We start from the raw sequence: 20,177 nt of genomic DNA, 5'->3' as shown, positions 1-20,177 counted from the left end.
ACCTTACAATCGGAGCATTATTGAACCAAAAACCAATAGCTCTAAACCAAACCTGACGATTCGAGAACTCGTCGACAGTTTTTTAACCGATCGCCATCGAAAGAAAGAAGCTCGTCAGAACTAACGAGCTACAACATCTGGTAAATAACACTGCCGTGCAAGGTGAGAAGCAATTGATGCATGGAGCAGCAAAAATAACCAAAACACAAACTGTGATAGCTAAAATAACCAATATCATTCCTCCGCAGGTTCTATTAACGAAAGAACTAGAGAAAGGACCAAATATTTCTTTGATATTCGCTTGGGCAATCACAAAACTGATATCGGTGCAACAGATCTAAGTTTAAGACAAGCTCGGTTCAGAGGCACAGTATCTTATCAACTTCACAAGGAGCGCAACAATTTAGAACACCCTGTACGGTTTCCCCATGGTGCTCTTGATGTACAGGCATCTCACCTGCAAAACATTCATATCATGTTATAATCTGGTCCTGCTGCTTATGTTCTAAAATTTTCATTAGATATAAATACAGGAACAATAAGCTATAGAGGCAACGAGGACCAGAACTCACATTCTGCCAGTTCTTTTTCAGAAGGGACACAAGGAAGTTGACACTCATTTGAATGTTTTGCTGGATCTGCTTCTCCTCCATCGACAGGTTACCCACAGCAACACCCATGCAAAGAACCTTCTTCAGCTGGAACTTGACTGTAGCCTTCGTCTCATTGACCTTGGATTCAAGAGATTCCTGATGACTAACCAATGTAGGGAACTTGCCTGCAACATCAACATGACTCAATTAGCAGGGCATCAAAGGAGACCACACATGGCAAAAGCCAATATAATCGTAATTAAAAGTGATGCACAGTTCTCAGAGTTAACAGGGGTATTATATGATGAAAGATCCTAGCCTTAGGTCTGTGCTAGAGTGTTTAGAAAGCAAAATACCAAGTAAAACAATCTAATATTAACACAATTGACAGAATATAACCTTGCAACAAGCATGTAATCTGTTTATTTTCATTTCATAGCAGATTACCCAACATTTTGGAAGGAACACCTTTAATGCATATCATAAATGAATAAAAACAATAAAATGAGGCAAAGCCACATAAAGAAGTATGAATCAACACTATCATTGCTTGGTATGCAAAAGAGCAATTACATGAAAGAGAAACAATCATGTCAGAAAATGGGTCACTTGCCTGCCTTGTTGAGACCAGGACCAAGGAGACGGGGAATCTGCTTGATGATGGCCTCTGATGCTAAGAAAGCGTGGTACTTCTTGGCAAGCTTCTTAACAAGCTTCTTGTTCTTGTTCATTTTCTTAAGAGCTTCAACATCCATGTAATCAAGCCCAATCTTCTCAGCCTGCATACATGGTAAAACAATTCGCGTGGAGCACTTGCCTTCAGCCCTTCACAGGATAAAGAATACCAATATATTATCTGAGCAAATTACAAATTTTCTATATAATCGAGCAAATTAAACATACAAATTAAAATGTAATGGAATTGGAGAAAGCACATAGTAAAAGGCCTGCTATTGCATATGACATTCACAGTTCAACAATCCAAAATACCGATATGTTCCAGTCAACAGGACTACTGTAGGCATGTCCATCATAAGTAAGTACATTTATTTTCAAGTACATGAAATGCCTGATGACATATCCTTACCTCCTCAACGTGCTGGGCGTCACCAAGCATGCACACCTTCATCTTTGGGCGGGGGATATGGGGCAGCTTAACAGAGCCGCTGAAACGCTTGTCCTTCTGAGGGTCATAGTTCTTCAGACCAATCTGAAGCTCAACGGTCTCGGTGAACTTCCTGTTCTTCTCCTTGGCATCCCCAACAACCTGGGAGATGGCATCCTTGAGAGCCTCGGATTGCAACTTACTGCAACAGATTAAATTAGTTCAGCACATAGAATTTATAACAAGTGATGGACCATTTATTCTAGTCTAGGGTTGCAACTGTCTTCTAGCATGATGTAGCATCCAATGGTCTCTTTTAAGCGGGAAAATTCTAGACGATATAACCCGAGAGAGAGATAGTCATGACATTATCAAACAATTTTAACCCTATCTCACATGAAAGTACTTCACTACGCCAAGGACTAAAACTACTGGATCCCCCTCTCACACATAATTAGGAAAAAGCCACGGCTAAATTAAGCATAAACTACAAAAGCATTTCACACAAGGCTCCGAAATTGCATATCACCCTCAACTCGATCTCGTAACTTCTACTAACAGCCAAAGGGAAAAAATCAACCTCCTAAACAGCAAGGGATCTCCTAAATGACCAAACTGTAACATGGTAATCCACAGGCAATTAAAGAGAAGGCATTTTCAATTCAAGCATTCGGTCATAAGACAGACAGGTGATGTGATGAGAGGAAACCCAGCAGTACCTCATGGTTGCAATCGATCACTCAACTCCCTGTAGGAAACAAGAAACATTAAAAAGAAATGCAGTTAGGTCCGGTGGAATGGAGGGCAAACAGGGTATATCAAAAAAGAAGAATTCGCGGATGAATGTGGGAGCAAGAGAGGAAGAGGCGGCCACGTCGGCGGCTGGGTACCTTGGGGTTTGGCGCGAGCCGCGAGCGACGGGGGAGCGAGAGACGACGAGGCAGAAGCGGCGGCGCTGGAGCTTTTTACGACGAGACGAAGAAAGAGAGGGCAAGGAAAACCCTAGAGCTTCCGATGGCCAACACGTGTGGCATTTTTGGCTGTTGGATCTTTTTGGACTCAATGGGCCTTGGGGTTCTGCTAACGGGCCCGTGGGCTTTATTTCTGCTCTGCTCGATCGCGCCATTCGCCGGGCCGGGCTAGTATTCGGCCCAAATTTTCCATTTGAAGGAAACAAGGCCGAAAGGATATGAGAGGCTACATTTATTTTCATTAATAAGGTTGAAAACCCATGTTTTTTTTTACTCAAGCGACATAGACACGTCAGAGAATTGACCTGTGATAAGACTAACCAGGTCTCAAAGGAAAATTGCGTACACTCAGTTTTTTATTAACTTTATAACACCTATGACTAAAAATTTATTAGCTACACTTGATTAACTAGATGCGTGGCAAACTTAGATGCGAATTAAACATGTTCATAGTGCCTAGTGATTTAGGTATGCACACTCCTCTTGTGGAATAGTGTTTTTTTCTCCGTTATAAGATGGGTTAAGACTTGAGAGAGCATCTTGATTCCTCTGGTCATAAAACAGCTATAGTAAAAGAGTATTGTTTTGGATATTAACATAATCACTAATACACTACTATTTAGTAGCATAAAGTTAAGCTACTAGTCTGACTCTAGACATTTTTAAAAGTTAAGCTACTGGTCATCTCTTCCATGCACCGAGCTAGTACTCTTCGTGAGTGCACCAGTGCTCATCCATCAGATATCCGGACACATGTCTTGGAAATATGCAGGAAGAGGCCGGCATGGCTGCATCCTGGAGGTGCATGGTTAGCTTTGGCTTTGGCTTTGGCGTCCTGCCGCTGGCTATTCTGGCCATTGGAGCTCATCAACGTGTCCACCCTGCATCACGATCCCACTGCAATCGTCTCCTTTCCCCCTACCCTTACTTATCTTTAACCTCTCTTCTTGTCGCTAATCAACGTAATTAGATTTATCTACTCTCATAATCTAATCTAATCCAATCCGACGACGTCGGCCCTGACGACACCACCACATCTCTGCTCTGCTCGACTCCTCAGAAGAAGAAGAATCGGGATCCTTTGATTTCACAGGTATTGCTATACGAGTCGTTCGATCCCGCATGGATGCAAGATTTTGACGCTACAGGTTTCTGTGAACAGTAAACCAGTCACTGTAGGGCTGTACTCGAGTGCAACAACTAAAGTCAGAGGAATCGGATCCCTGAAGATGAGAGAGCCCAGCGAGTTGGAAAGATTCTGAGAAGAGAAAAAGTAGGAGCGAGTTGGAAAGATTCTGCGTTCCACTTTGACATCTCCTGTCCTCGTCTTCCCCTTGGCGCTCTCCCTCCCTCTCAGGATTGCGTTTCTTTCTGCTGCGCGGTAACTTCGGTTCAGTTTTGTGTGCGCTGTTCCTGCGAAGGCGGGAGGCCCCGGATGGAGCAGCACAGCCAGCATATCCGCCGCGACAAGGTCATCATCGACACGGATCCCGGCATCGGTGCGTTTCCTCGATCGATTTTCTCCCAACTCCTACAGTTCGTTGCGTTTGCGTTCGTCACCTCCACTCCATTGTCTGACTGCCTGTGAACATCTTGTTGGAATTTGAAGAGGTTTTTCTTTTAAAAATTCGAATTTGAGTTGGAGTCAAATTTGAATTGAGCAAAATTCCTTAAAAGAAAAAAAGATAAAAGGGAAGGAATTGGTCTGACCGAATGGGCCGCTTCCAGGCCCAAAAGCCGAGCAGCCCACCCTGCCGGCTGCCTGCCCTAAAGGGGTGCCCGGCTGTGGTGCTGGCGACGGCCGCCACAGAGGCGTGTTGGGGGGTTCCGCCCTTCTCGCTTCTCCGTTCGTCGCCCAGCGATTTCGGCGCGCCGTTGAGGCGTGGTGGGGTGGATGCCGGGCTTCTTCCTCTCCCTACAAAGGCAGGTGGTCTCACCTGTTCTTCACCGGAGATTTTTCCTTCTGCGAGCTTTTTTTCCCCACTTGCTCTGATCGACAGCTCTCTCTCCGTTTTCTTCTTGCGCGAGGCTGTGCCGGCTTTCTCCGGTGGGGCGTAGACCGACACGGTTGAGCTCTCCTCTGGGTGAGTTCCCGTCGGCTCTTAGTCGCCGGCCTCGTGCGGGATTTTGGCGTCGCACCTTCTACCTGTTCGGTGCTCGGCTGATTCGGTGGCTGGCTGCACGTGTGCGCGAGGAGATCAGTGGTGTGGTGGATTGGTATTTTCTGGGCTGTGCCTTCGAGCACGCCATTGCTTGCAGTGTTCGGCTTCTCCACCTTGGCCCGGTGATTGGACTCTTGCTGTTGTGGTTTCTCTGCTTCTCGCGAGTTGGTTGTGGTGTGCCTCGCAGCCGGCTCAGTGGCATTGTATCTCCGAAAGCAGTTCCCAGTTGACCTCGGCATAGAGGGGGAATCTCAGTTTTCTGGGTCAGCGCATTCGCGTGCCTTGCCATCTTCATCCTCCTGGACAGTAAACTCGTTCCAATCCCATCTTTACATTATAGCGTGCAATTTTGATTCTCATCTAAATATTCTGTATATGCATGCTAGAATTGGCAATATTCTGCTCTGTGATGAATGCGAGCTAAGTGCGTTTAGTGTATCATTTGAGCTCTTAAGCTGGGCCGTAGTTACCGGTTATTGATCTAGCTGAAATTCTGATATTCGTCTGTGTGTCCACTGTGGTGTGCACTTGTCACCCTCTGTTCAGTGGCTCTGTGTTGGCAAGAGAACTCTGGAAAGCATTGGTGCTGTCTGGTTCTGTTGGCTTGGGCGCCCTTGTATGTTGCACTTGATCTGGTGTCACCTTGTGGCATTCTACTCTGATCAGTTGCATTCGGCTGTATTTGATATTGCCTGATCTTGATGGTTTGGGCGCCCTGGTGTGTTCTGTGTTCGGCAGTCTTTCTCTGTTAGCCAACTGATACTGTGCTTTTCAGAGGAGTTCTCTTGATCATAGACTTGTGTAGCTTGGCCTAGCTTTAGAGGAGATTTGATACACTAATCGGTAACATCTTAGTATGTGTTGATGGCCGTTAAGTCGGCAACTCGCTCTGAGAGCCATGACTTTGTTTTAATATATGTTCATGAGTTATATTGCCTCACTATGTCAACTGACAGTCTCGATTCATTTGTATTCATGAGTAGCTTATGTGTTTTCATATATGCTTTTGAAATGCTCATGTTTACCTATATGAAATATGTTATCAGTTATGTTTTTATATATTCTTGTACATTCAGAATCAATTCATTCGGAAAGTTGCTAAAACGTAATTTGAAACAACACATCTAGCCCAACCATATGGTTAAACATGTTATGTTTATACAAGCTAGCAGTTGTATGAGTGTGACACACTGTCAACTCAGTATTTGGACTCGCATATCAGATGGGTGAACTGACACAAACAATTTCGCAGTGTGCACAACTTGTTCACTGTGTAATGGATACGTGTGTTTGATAACAATGTGCCTGAGTATGATTACGTGAGCTTAGCATTCCCAAGTTAGCTTCTTTTATTCATATTCTGAATGATCCATCCAAATCAGCAGTGAGTTTCATGGTCGAATAATTGTTCTTACTAATTTGAAAATTCCTAGCAATCCAAGCTGCATTGACTTGTTACGAGTAAACAATCAATGAAATGACCAACAGGTCTAGAACTAGAACACTAGAATAAATTATTAGCAAATGCTACATTGACTTCCCAAGTTAAAAGCATGTGGTACCCAGTGTTACCGTGACGCACGTGTCTCAGAAATTTTTCGGTGAGTTGACGCATATCCGCATATCAACTCGTGTCCGACATGGTGCGATGCAGATTGGACACGTCCGGCCGCATCGAAGGAGAGGAGGAGGCGTCGACAGCAGGAGAAGAGAGGCGGAGGCTGCGGGGGAGGGCCAGAGGGGAGGCGGCGGGGGACAGGAAGCTACTACCTGCAGGTGGGGAGGAGCGGGGACGGCTGGTGGGGAGGAGGTGGGCTAGGGTTAGAAAGAAACGTGAGATGAGCTATGGTTAGAGTGGTTTTGTGGATTTGTTTGGTGGACTAGACAATGGTAGCCCTATTTTCTTTTCTTTCTATTTTATCTTTTCTCTATTTTCTTTTATTTTTAAAATTAAAAATGATATATATTAGATGAATCATCGAATCCTATTTTCTAGAGTTTGTCGAATCAGACATTCGCACCCGAGTTGGACACCGACATCCGCACCCGTGTCCCAGTAACACTAGTGGTACCTCTCCGTGATATCCGAATTCTGAACTGTGAGTCCTTTTCGCAAAAGATATTTGACTTGTAAGGTGTTAACTTCTATTATCACTGTCTGTTCTCTCCGCAATCCGATTTCTAGATGACAGCATGACAATCCTAATGGCGTTCAAAGCACCAAGTCTGGAAATCATTGGGATGACAACCATATTCGGCAATGTTAGCACGGAGGGTGCAACTCGTAATGCGCTATTGCTGGTGAGCATTTGAGATGGTTGAAATTTGTTGCTTTTCTTGGTTTCGCTAACCGTGTTGAATCTTACAAAGGACAGTGTGAGAGAGCAGGACATCCTGAAATTCCAGTAGCAGAGGGCAGCCCCGAGCCCCTCAAGGTATGCTACCTCACGATAATCCCTCATGTCGTTTTATGACACGCTGCAAGAAACCTGCTACTCTTTTCCAACAAACCTGAACTTCATTATAGTACAGTTCAGAAACTTGAGAAGTTTTTTTTTACTTGACCTTGGTTTGCATTTCATACTATCAATTTAAAATGACTGAAAATTCTGAATTGATTTGCATCCATTAAAAGAGTTTAGCTAAGGTTAAAGTTTAACAATATGGCAAAGTTATCTTTCTAATGTATTGGACGGAAGTACATGATACAATACTTTTTTATGCTGGCAGGTGTAAAGGTAGTCATCTATTTTTTTTTATCTGTAATACAGGCTACATTGTTTACTTGTTGATACTCGTTAGTTGGTAGATGTAGCATGAGCCCCACATTTTTTCTGCTAGATGGAGTTTAGAATTCAAACTTGTAATAATACTATGTTACTTACTCAGTATTTATGTCCACAGTACAGTTTCAGTCCATACAATATTGCTTTTGTTTGGATGAACTGAATGATAGATACTTTGTATTCTAGGGAGGAGAGCCCTGTGTGGCTGACTTTATTCATGGGTCCGATGGCATTGGGAATCTGTTTCTTCCTGCACCCACTGCTAAGAAGGTTGAGGAAAGTGCTGCTGAGTTCCTGGTTAATAAGGTCTCTGAGTTTCCTGGAGAGGTTTCTGTACTTGCATTGGGGCCCCTGACAAATGTAGCATTGGTATGCTTATGATCACGGGATAAACCTATTTATCGTGCTGTCTATGCTCTGCTATATGCTATGATGCAGTGTCTGTGTTCTTGATTAGGCCATAAAAAGGGACTCTTCCTTTGCAAGCAAGGTGAAGAAAATAGTTGTACTGGGTGGAGCTTTCTTTGCGGCTGGAAATGTTAACCCTGCAGCTGAAGCAAATGTATGTTGAACTGCTGCATTATGATTGAGCTGTCAAATACCTTTTAACATAAGTATTAAACCTCGAATGCATAACTCTGCAGATCTATGGAGATCCAGAAGCAGCTGACATAGTTTTTACCTCAGGAGCAGATATTGTTGTGGTTGGCATTAACATAACAACTCAAGTCTGCTTTACAGGTTTGATCGTTGATACTCTCATCTGCATAGTTCAAGTTCTGGGGTTAATTATTAATTCACCATGTGAAATTCCGTTATTTTAGATGAGGATCTCTTGGAGCTAAAAAACTCTAAAGGGAAGCATGCACAGTTCTTGTCTGACATGTGCAAATTCTACAGGGATTGGCATGCCAAGTCTGATGGCTTCCATGGTATATGAAAATGATCTATTTCTCTTATGATTTTGTCATGTACCATCAAATCTGGAAAAAAAAACACTTTTGGCCTAATAATATTGCAATCTGTTCAGGAATTGTCCTTCATGATCCTGTGAGCTTCACCGCCCTAGCTCTCCCCGAGTACTTCACGTTCAAGAAGGGTGTGGTGAGAGCGGAGACCCAGGGCATTTGCACCGGCCACACTTTGATGGATCCGGGATTGAAAAAGTATGCCTCTGTACTATTTCTGAATAACTGACAGAAGCTTGACCTACCTAATGTTTCGAGTTTTGACATTCTTCCACACACACTGATATAGTTTAAGTTTCACCAAATTACTTAGAATTCTTGGCATAAGCAAAACCAAGGCAAAAGTTAACCCAAAGGATCAATATGCTGCAGCATATTTCACCATAGTTTCTGATTGCTTTTTCCCACTATGGGCAGGTGGGATTCAGAGAATCCATGGACAGGCTATAAACCGATTTCAGTTGCATGGACAGTTGATGTGCCAAAGGTCATTGGCTTCATAAAGAAGCTGCTAATGGCACCATGAGCAATATTGCAACCAGCCAACCACTGAACCATGTCCGTGCTTTCTGATGTGCAAGAGAATTTGACAAACTAGTAACCACGCATGTGTGTGGCAAAAGAAAAGTGTGCTCTTTGTACCATGGAATACACATGGTTATTAGAATAAGCAATCAATTTCTCACACCATGCAATATTAAGCATTGAAAATCCACTTTAAGCGATAAAAATCCACGTCAAATGATACATTTGCATATTGCAACAATTAGAGTTCCAAATGCACGTACGGATTCTAATATATCATGCTTAGCAGTCATTACCCTTTTTATGATGGTTGCGACAATCAATTGTTTCGCGCGAGAGAAATGTGCCCACAACGGCGTTTCACTTAGAATAGAGTATAGCGCGGACGCCCCATTATACATCATAGTATACAAGTAAAAAGAGAAACAATGTAAACGAAACACTTATATTTGTTCATTCATTTGAATTCATAAAGTACAAGTTTCCGATTACATCGAGTACACCAAGTAATACACGCATCTGACTAATCTAGCGACCGCGTCTTCTAGTTCCCGGGGCTTCGTGAAGCTCTCCGGTTAATTACGTCCATCTTCACGTACTACCTCCGACTAAGCTATTGTGATGGTCATCTCACTGACCGTCTCCTGAGCGCTACATAGCTGTAAAGTAAAGAAAGACAACAAATATAGCAACGATGATATAAAAGGGGTTAGCGTAAAAGAAAAGGGGTTAGCGTAAATCATCGATTGTAGGCAACTCGGAGCATCATCGGTCTCATATCATCGACCCAGCTAAAGAAAGGCAATAACGATACCTAAGAGCACGGCATAATGCGTAGCTACGACCGGTATCACAGATGAGCTGCAACCAGGAGCCCAGCATTGTGCCTAGCTCACTAATGCGCTCCCGACTCAACCCTCGTCTTCATCGGTCACGGCGACAAGCGCTGCAAAACCTCGGACAACACGCAACAGGCAACATCAGGCCTCAACTCATCATCGGCCAAACTCAAGGCAACACATTTCTCAGGCAACAAGTAGAGGCAATAGCTCCATAGCCAACAAGTCAAAGGGAAAGAGCAATTCTTCAATCTGTAGGCAACAAACAGGCCTCACTTGATCATCATCGGCTTAAAACTACAAGGCATCAACATCATCATCCCTCGTACCAAACCTCAGAGCCACATCACGAACAAGTAGGCGTCAGGGTTGGAAAAGTATTAAGCAGCATCAGGATCATGAGTCAAGAATCAGACAAGAGAGAAACAGCCACCATATTATAGGCCCCATCTTCTGAATAGCGGAAGGGAGAGAATCAGGTCAGCACTTAACCCATCAGAAGGGAGTTTATTATGATCATCAACTCGATAGATATCCCCATCGCCAATCTTCACAAGCAACAGAACACATCCATGTGCAATTCAATTAGCAACAGGTCTCAGAGAACCAGTAAAACTGACAAGATGCCTTCAGGAGCTAAGAACTTAGATCAAAACCGGCAATAGGCCTCAGGGTCAATCCGAAACGACAACAGGCGTCCAGGAGCCAAGAGCACAGATCAGATTAGCCATAGGAAGGCCCCAAAGCAATGCCACATCAACACACAGCAGCGCAGCCAAGAGCACAGATCAGATTAATTTTGTTGGTGTGACCATTACTGAAGTTCAGTACACTTACTTTTAGTATAGGCAGTGCTACGGATACCCGGTAAAAACAAACATTTCTCTGCATGGGGAAGCTTGACACTTAGCACAATTAATTCGGAGATGTTTAATAGTTATGTCAGTAGTTGTTTAGTAGTTTTAAGTTATAGAAAAATTATTTATTAGTGTCAGTAGTCGTCAGTATTTAGTAGTTCCAAGTCATAGTGAAATTGTTCAGTATTTTACGTTAGTAGTGTTAGTAGTGTCAGTAGTTGTCAGCAGCTGATAGTAGTTTGTTCAGTAGTATCAGTAGTCTTCGTTCAGTAGTTTTATTCATTAGTGTCAGTAGTTTTTAGTAGTTTTGTTAGTAGTTTTTCAATAGTTTCAAATCATAGGAAAATTGTTTAGTAGTGTTCAACAGTTGTCTAGTAGGTGTTCAGTGATTATTCAGTAATGTTAATAGTTTGTGTTCAGTAGTGTTCAGTAGATCTTTTTTTTTTCAATACCTTTATTCAGTAATTTTGCATCAGTCAGTATGCTTTAGTATTTTTTCAGTATTACTCCATTATTCCTTGAGTATTTCTCTAGTATTCATCAGTAATACAGTGTGCTCGATGGATCTAGAACGATACTTTGAAATTTGAAATCTGCTTACATACATATATAGGTGTTACCAGGTGTACACCGACGAACGACATGCATGCTTTGCTTTGCTTGCTTGCATGGTGCATGGCGCCATGCAAATACTCCAAGTTGGTAGCAACTAATTAAAGCAACAACTTTTAAATGGCTGGCGCTGTGTGCCTGTGGCGTGTCAGCCCAGCGCGTGGCGCAGGATGACACAGCCTAGGCGGGGCTTGGTCAGCCAGCGTGGCCCAACGCGGGGGGTGAGTTGGGCTAGGGACGGGGGTTGGGCTGGGTGTAGGTGTAGAGGTATGAATAATAGCTAACAAAAATGAACTTCATGTTTCAGCTGTAAGCGAAAAGTATTAAGACAGAACAACCACAAAACAAATGTAGTGGTCACCAATAGCCCATCTGACAGAGGACATCACCCTTTTCTGCAGCTTGGAGGGTTGATCTGAGTTTTCATGTCAGTTGTTTCACGGTAATCAATGTTCATAACCATAGGGCTTCAAAAGAGTCGCGCAAGGATTATCATCGTATTGTAGCACAACATCAGCTCGCTCAAACTCCTCCCTGAGAGCATTGATCGTCTACCTGTCAACCGCACAGCCTAAATCATGGCCGGTCTCGAACAGATCCTCAATGCACATCAAATGGCGGTCGTTTCCAATGCGAGTCGTCCACTTCTTCTCTTGCTTGCTATTCATAGCAAATCACACCGAGTAAAGTGAATATGTAAAATTCTTTGAAACCTACATGAAATCCAACGAAGTCGATGCTGAAAGTTCATGATTTAGAAAAATCGTTGACTCTTACGTTACAGTCTTTCCCAAGCGAACGTAGATGACATCGTTCCTGTAATCGTGACGGAATGCCCAGTAGTGGAAGAATGCCCAAATAAATTCCATGATGCCCTTCTTGTTTTCAGCAACAAAAAACCATGAAGTTGATGAACTTCGTCGAAGTATGTGCATTCAGTGCCATTGACATTCAAGGAATATGTTGGTTCCATGGCCTGCAAAAATCGAGGGGAGGGCGCATGTTGCATCAGGATGAAATCGGCAAACCAATGTACATCATGAAGCTCAAAACAATACTGTGTTTTGGCGTCAAATGAAATTTGGTCCTCTTTCCAACATGAACCTATACGAGCAATTCTAGTTTTGTATGCACTCATAGTTCAATCAGATATTACTAGGAAAAGCACACATAATGATGGACCTACTTTGCCGAAAAAAAGGAAAAGAAAAGAAAAGAAAAAAAAAGGGAAAAGGGGCCAACCAATCAACTATGGTTGAATGATGATCCATCCATCCAAAGAGAAGCATGCATATGAAGGGAGAATGTCAAATGGTGGAAATCCACAATGAATAGAACATAGCGTTCCACTATCAAATAAAAGAAAGAAGAAGGAATTAAGTAAAAGAAATGAAAAGAAGGTTCGATGCTAAAAATGTGTCTAACCTGTATCAACACGATGAATCTAAATTCAGGGAAAATTATAGAGTGATCTTGTCCTGAAATGTACTTGCAAAATGTCAAATGGATTTAATAATGATAGCAACAAAACCTGCAAACATAGTAGAATCTCGGGCTCTCGTAGCTGCGATAAGTTAATGCACATAAGAACATATCTACAAGTTCATGTAGACAAAGATCAGGCCCCAAATTTTCAACAAAACTACATACTCGTGAGATGCTCTCCTGTTTCGTTTCAAAAAACATACTCATGAGATGAAAAGAAAAATAAAGAATGCACAAGTATCATTTCACTCATGCCTAGCTAGAGAGGGTTCCACGGTATGTTTCATTCAAACCCCTCAGTTTGTCCCAATGTTTCACAAGAAAGGCCAGCTGAAGCATGGCGTTGCGGTGGAGGCGGCCAAGGCTGCGCCGATGAGGGAGATGAGTGCGGGCTTGGCCTTGAACATGGCGCTGTGGAGGAGCTTGAGGAGGCGTGGGAGGAGGACCCAGAGGTAGGAGGCGAGATCATCGGTGGGGACCGAGGCCTCAACGGCCACCGCCGCGGCGAGCGCGGCAGTGAGCTACATGCATTGGTCCTACTCGTGGAGCAATGCATCTGCGAGTGGCCCGAGTTTCATGGACGGGGATGCCGTTGCGCCCACTATGGCAAACGTGGTATCGACAAGCACATCGCGCATGGAGGAGTCTGGGTCCCTCACCCACCGCAGTGCAGCGACCACGAGCCTTGGCATGAGTGGCTCAACGGGCATCCCACGAGTGCTTGCCGGCCACGAGTGTGAGAATCCGAAGCTTGTGCCACCTCAGCTGCGTCCTATCAGTGGGCCGCAAGTCGGAGACCGCATCCATGAACCCCAGCAGCTCGTTGGCATCTAGCCCGTCCGCGTTCGCTTCCAGCTCCATAATCTGTAATTGTTTCTGTTACATGTCCAATCGGAAGGGGCGTGCGGGGAACGAGAAGGAGGCATTTATATGGGTGATAGATATTATGGTAGGCAATTAAAGGGTGATTGATATTTATTTTAGGAATAAAAACGGGATTCAACTTTGCACGTGAACCGTTAGATCAAGTCAGATGGATGGTGGAGATCTTCGGATCAGTTATAAGTTCATAACTGGTGAATTATATAGGAGTATAGATATAGATAGATATAGATACATGACCTCTTTTCCAGCTGCCTTGTAACTAATTTCTGGACTTAGGAAAGCTTTCTGTTCCTACTAATAGTAAGAGGATTGCTTTGGTTGTTTGACTTGAGGTCTTAATGCTTCAGATCAACCCAAAGACTCGACCATGGAAATACCAAATATCACAAGGGTGGATGGGTTGCTCTGAACCATTACCCATCAAATCCGATGGTCAAAACAATCTTCTCTGTGCTGAGAAGCATAGGAAGCTTCCTAGTGAAAGGTTATGCAGCACCTTACAGTACATCCAAAAAATCAATGTAGTAAATTTTGCATATGACAGCATTGTTCCACACATTTGTATAATACATTCGAATCTGAAATGAGGTTTCCCATACGCCTCCTTACTGCATACTTTTCTCAAAGCTTGTGATTCTTGTTTTCATGTGCCTGCCTTTTGCGTGTGTTGTGGCAAAGAAAATGAAAGTTTTGACTTGACCCGTGAGCATTAAATTTGATCTGCTAATTGCAGTCTTGCTTAGAATTAAATCATGTAAAACAAGTGATGAAAGACGGATGACAAGTTGGACTAAACATTCTTCAGCACCACACTACTTTCTGATTAGTTGTGGTTCTCAGTTTCATTGAAACAGACAGAGATTACATATCTTTTTCATTGTAATTGATACAGACAACTACTACAAGTTCAGAATTCAGATAGGCTTCCACCTAACACAAGCACACATTTATCATTATTTAAGATATGGTGCTTCACCGATACATTTAACAGTCTAGTCAACAGGTAACATCTTTTTTAATCACCCCAATACAGGTACACCAAATGATTGATATCATTTATTATTTAAGAAGGTGACGAAGCAAGAAAATAAGTCTTCACTTGCAGACGTACTTAAGAACACCAGGTATGTGGATTCTGTAGAAATAATCGTCCCAATCGATGGTCTTGGGATCGAAATTGAACATTTGATCTTCAGGGGTCTTCATGGCCATCGTCAACCTCAGCCGCTCCAAGTTCATATCATCAAAGCTTCATCACCAGGGAAAGAAGATTAGTAATTGAGAATATATATGTGCTCGATCCAGTTTGCTGAATTGAGTTTAACTATAAGATGAACAATAGTTACCATCCTTTGAAGAAGGCGAAGGGGCCATAGACGTCAACAAGATGCATCACAAACTTGTACTTGCGGTTGAGGTCGTTGTAGAGCCGCGAGAAGATCCCGCAGAGCAGCAGATTCACCAAATGCAGAATCTGCACGCGCACGTCCATTTTATTTAACAGGATTTCACGGCGCAGCGTAACTAATTAAACAGATGGCAAATGATCCGACTGACCTCCAGGGGCAGCTTGTAGGTGAGGATCATGTAGACGTGGAACCGTGCGATGGTGGTGAAGAAGTGCATCTCCCTGTTAGGGATGACCTCGCCGTTCTTCCCCACGCGCGGGTTCTCCGTGAAGTGCCGTCTGCCGGACTCGTAGAGCACGTTGTAGGTGGCCGGGTTGCGCAGGGACGAGGTGGCGTGGTACACCACCTGCGCCCCCCTCTCCTCCGAGTGTGCCACCATGGACGCCATCATCGCGTTCACCACCATATCCCCTGGGATGACGTCCATGACCATGTTGAGGTCGCCGAGGAAGCAGGAGAGGTTCTGCTTGGCGTAGCCGATGATGAGCGTGTCGATGGTGCGTGTGCCCAGCATCCACCCCGGCAACGGGTCCGCCCGGACGCTGGTGATGATGCTGGGGCGCATGATCACCACCGGGATGTCGCCGCGGAGCTGGCCGAGAAGCACCTCCCCCATGGCCTTGGTGAAGACGTACGTGTTGGACCACCCAAAGTGACGAGCCCTTTGGAGACCGAGCTCCTTCATGGCCTTCCGCTCCGTATTGCGAGCGACGTCGGTGGCTTTGAGCTCCTTCTTGACGTCCCTGACGAGGCGCAGCTCGGCGTCGACGTCGAGGAACACGCCTTCCAGCAGCGACTCGCCGGGATTGATTGGCTTCTCCAGGATCAGCCCCTCCCTGTCGCCGGACACGAAAGCTGCATGCATGCATGCAGATTGAATACTCCAGTTGATAGCAGTGAGTTGCTGCATCGATCTGATCGAGTAGTACGTGTACTAACCAGTGGAGACATGCATGAGCATCTTGAGCTTGGGGCACTGCTTGGCGAACTGGCACAGGTGCTTCACTCCCATCACGTTCACATCCAAGGAGACATCATATCTGCAGCAGGTTGTCAAAATGTTACTACAGTTTAATTTCCTAAAAAAGATTAGACGATATTTGTCGTGCAAAACAATTAATGCTCTAGTTAATTTGATGCAAATCCGGTTTAATTTCCTTTCGTAGAAGTTGGTTGTTGCAGCTATGTTGACAATGATGTCGATCTCCTTTGCCAGTTCCTCCAACCTGGGAACCTCCAGCCCCAAGTTGTCATTCATGATGTCTCCGGCTAAAGCAACAACCTTCTCCTCGATAAACCGCTGGAACCCGTTGCCATGCTTCTCCCTCAGGAGGCCCAACAGCTCTGTTTCTATCACCTGCATATATGCATGCACCACAAAATTACCTCTTTTTCTTTAGGACAAATAATAAGCGATAGTAAATTATTGAGGCAGGTCAATGCTGAAAATAAGCATTGACATATAGGAGTATGCCTCATGATTCACCACAAGTAACCTACTACTATTGTAATTTCGAATCTATTTTCACTTTTACCTTGTTGAATTATTGGAGGAAATGAAGAAACGAATTGCACTTGCACATCAACCAACCAGCCATATGCCTCATTCTATTGGATATTGGTACTTGTTGAGGCTGGCCGGCCGTGTGTACTGATCGAGCTCGCTCATTACTAATGACTAAGGGACAGGCAAAAGCTACTGCTGGTCTACGCACTGTGCTACAATCACTACTGGTGAAGCAGAGACCACTGTCCGGCCTGTCTTGAATCTGATGAGGTGGTCAACCACCATTGGCGTTAAATACAAATGAATTGCCCTTTTTTTAAAATTTCCAATCAATTTAGGCTTCTGGGATCATACTAACTCAATAGTTAACGCGAAAGCAGAAATTAAACGTGCAGATCTGATGCCACGTAGATATATAGATCCATGCATGCACGGATCCAAGATGACTCCCTGCACGGATCCATGCCTGCGGCGCCATGAAGAAGGACCAGTGCTATCAATTGCTGCTGTCGCCCCTCGCGGCGTCAACATGAGGAAAGCGAAACCATATATGCTTGCAGCTACCGGCCGTACCTCGGCGACGGGACGAACAACCATACGCAAATATTTAATAAAATGGGATAAGCACCAGCTGATACTTGTGCGACTAATATATAATTTGTGCTGCAAGGCAAGAAGCTAAGATCGATGATCAGCTAGCAATTGTGCATGCATGCATGTGTTGGTGGTTAATTACCTCTTGTTGGACGCGTTGCTTTGCAGATGGGGCGTCGATCCCTCGCACGAGGAGGTACATCTTGTGGACATCAGGCTGCACCCGCAGTACCTTCTCCACAAGAACTGCATGCATCCATCCATACGTGAATATATATATATATATATATATATGTCACACGAATATAAGTAAGTACAACAGAAGACCGATCATCTATCATTCATCATAGATCAATCGATACACAACATTTTTTTAGAAAGGTGGCACGAGATCTACCGTTTTATTAGATTAGGAGTAAAAAGGAGTAAAAAACCAAAAAGAAGATTAGGGGACGAGGTAAAGGAAAAGCCTAGAAAACCTGAAAACCACATGGTAAGTCCAAACAAGGAAAAGAAAAAACCACAAAAACAGTTAGAAAGGCAACATGGAACTCAACAGGGGACTCAGCACATGGATGAAAACGCCTTGTGGGTTCCTCAATATGATCTTTTTTTTATCTGGAGCAACCTTGATGGTTTCCACTCTTTTATCTTGAAGCGTTCTTCGATTTCTCTGTTTCCAAATATTCTACTAAAAAGTAATCATGATTCTATTGAAATCACGTCTAAGTTGTTTGTCAATCTTGATTGATGCCGCTCTTCACCAGCCTGAAGTAGTCCGGTATTGATTGAATTGAGGCAAAATTTGAAAGTGAAACCAATGCGAAATGTGCATCCAAACTTCCTTTTTAAAACCCCAATCTTTGCACAAATGAACGGCTGTTTGGTTCTCTCGATGATACACAGCATGCACTACTATACTACTGCTTGTTTGCTTGGTCCATCGATCGATCAACATATATCTAGCTACCTAGTTCAGTTCTATGCAAGAAATTAAGCATGACATGCAGTTGAGGTAGTATACACACACATACTCTTTCCAAGAAAGCCAGTTGAGCCGGTGATGAGGATGCTCTTGCCCTTGAAGTACTCTGTGATCCTCGCCGCGTCCATGCTATCCATCATCGTCTTCATCTCTTCCCCTCGCTCTACACTAGTATCTTGCTTGCTTGAGACAGAGAAAGAGAGAGACCACCGTGTGGTGTGAGATTATTATTATGTGCTCAGAGAGACACAGAGAGAAGTAATGGTGCTCCTGCTGCTAGCTATCCAGCAGCAGCAGGCAGTGAGAGGAGAGAGACACCAAAAGGGTCCTATGCACATACATTTATACACGCGCGCAGGGGCCGGGAGTACGACATGGCGTCTCTGCAGTGTGTGGTGTGGTGGGCACAAATTAAAAACGTGCGAGGACCGCAAATTTTAAAGTGTTTGCCAGAAGATGGCAGCTGCTAGCAATTGTCAGAAGCTAGCACAGTATGCGTAGTACGGATTAGATCGATTGATGCCACGGTAGCCGTTAATAAATAATCAGATGAGGTATTAATATAATCTATTATAATATTATTTGAATATTAAAAGGAGCCAACAACATGTTGGTTCTCAATATTACAAAATTATCATGTTAATCGAAAAAATTTAGACGACTCATTACTACGAACATCTAACAATCTAGATTAAACTAAAAAATTCATATAAAATATGATTAATAAATAGCTAAATTCGAAATTAAAAATATGAAAAATTAGCAATTTGATTTCCATACGGTTTAGAAAGCAAAATATCTAAATAAAAAAATCCAAATAAAATTAAATTAATAATAAAGGACTAATTTTTAATCAAGGTTATCTTGATAAAATATTATAGCGAGCACGTTGCCTCTACACTGAGAAACAATTTAACTCGTGCTCTTATTCAATTGACTTCGATGCATGTATTGATCCCTCAACGCATTCGGGTTTAATCTGTTTATGAATCCAGCAACTGATGTGGTAGTGCAGACTGGTTTTTAACACCGATACGATCTTCGATACACTACGTTAGTTATATTATAGCAATATGCTTTTATCGAAGATAGTGTTAGACTACAGAATTCTAGACTACACAACGCCATGCACACGTCCTGGTGATTTCGCCATGCATGCGATCCCATGATTCCGCGCCACCTCAGGAGGTCGTACCTGCCATATTTGTTGCGCTATATTTGGCATGTAACTCAACCTCTTATGATTACTCGCGACAATCGCTCATGTACTTGTACTATATATACTCGTGGTTATCAATGTAATCATTATGTGCGCTATCATTATCCTCTTCGTGGTATGGTCTAGATCTTTTATAGTACTTAAACTGCTTTTGTGTTTGTTTGAAATATTTTAGAAGGGAAGGAAATTTTATAGGACTCGATCATTCGAAAGACCCCATCACTCAGCATGATATGTGTCCTTCTATTTCTCTCTTCTGCACATGCCAGCCGTTGGATCAAGTGAAGGACTATATGTATCAGAGTTTCACGGAGGTCTTTTTATAAAGGGTACTACAAATTTTTCTTCATCCTAGAAGATGTAGTCATTCTATATGAGACTGTCAAAAACTCCACCGAAAGAACCTCAGAGGGGTACTTCTTAAAATAGATTTTAAGAAAGCCTACGATAAAGCCAAATAACCTTTTCTCCTTCTGTCCCTTCGGATGAAAGGATTTTTGTCCGGATGGTGTTCATGAATAGAAAGATTCATTACAGGGGAAGTGTAACGATCAAAGTTAATGATCCTACTGGTTAGTACTTCCAAACCAAAAAAAAAAGCCTATGATAAGAGGATCTACTCTCTCTAATTCTATTTAATATTGTTGTAGATATGTTAGCGGTTTTGATTGAGAA

The 20,177-nt window shown here is 43.3% G+C and overlaps 3 protein-coding genes across 3 annotated transcripts; 1 reads left to right on the top strand and 2 right to left on the bottom strand.

Moving 5' to 3' along the window:
• Positions 1-195: 195 nt before the first annotated feature.
• Positions 196-2,719, bottom strand: LOC133896214 (large ribosomal subunit protein uL1). Its single transcript, XM_062336772.1, has 6 exons — positions 2,589-2,719; positions 2,418-2,446; positions 1,681-1,900; positions 1,207-1,372; positions 573-778; positions 196-457 (listed from the first exon to the last, which is right to left on the bottom strand). The coding sequence occupies exons 2-6, from the start codon at positions 2,420-2,422 to the stop codon at positions 404-406; spliced, it is 651 nt and encodes a 216-aa protein (XP_062192756.1). The 5' UTR covers positions 2,423-2,446; positions 2,589-2,719; the 3' UTR covers positions 196-403.
• Positions 2,720-3,666: 947 nt separating this feature from the next.
• On the top strand, positions 3,667-9,255 carry LOC133894824 (probable uridine nucleosidase 1). The gene is made up of 10 exons (XM_062334994.1): positions 3,667-3,762; positions 3,832-4,168; positions 7,017-7,132; positions 7,207-7,266; positions 7,804-7,986; positions 8,075-8,179; positions 8,262-8,358; positions 8,442-8,549; positions 8,648-8,783; positions 9,003-9,255. Exons 2-10 carry the CDS (start codon positions 4,105-4,107, stop codon positions 9,109-9,111), a joined length of 978 nt encoding a protein of 325 aa, XP_062190978.1. The 5' UTR covers positions 3,667-3,762; positions 3,832-4,104; the 3' UTR covers positions 9,112-9,255.
• Positions 9,256-14,573: 5,318 nt separating this feature from the next.
• On the bottom strand, positions 14,574-18,591 carry LOC133896174 (fatty acyl-CoA reductase 1-like). Its single transcript, XM_062336723.1, has 7 exons — positions 18,333-18,591; positions 17,441-17,544; positions 16,357-16,554; positions 16,137-16,239; positions 15,346-16,052; positions 15,135-15,262; positions 14,574-15,037 (listed from the first exon to the last, which is right to left on the bottom strand). The coding sequence occupies exons 1-7, from the start codon at positions 18,430-18,432 to the stop codon at positions 14,884-14,886; spliced, it is 1,494 nt and encodes a 497-aa protein (XP_062192707.1). The 5' UTR covers positions 18,433-18,591; the 3' UTR covers positions 14,574-14,883.
• Between the last annotated feature and the right edge of the window lie 1,586 nt (positions 18,592-20,177).

This window comes from Phragmites australis, chromosome 16, assembly GCF_958298935.1.
Source record: "Phragmites australis chromosome 16, lpPhrAust1.1, whole genome shotgun sequence".
NCBI classification, from domain to species: domain Eukaryota; kingdom Viridiplantae; phylum Streptophyta; class Magnoliopsida; order Poales; family Poaceae; genus Phragmites; species Phragmites australis.
This window is presented reverse-complemented; position numbering and strand designations above follow the sequence as displayed.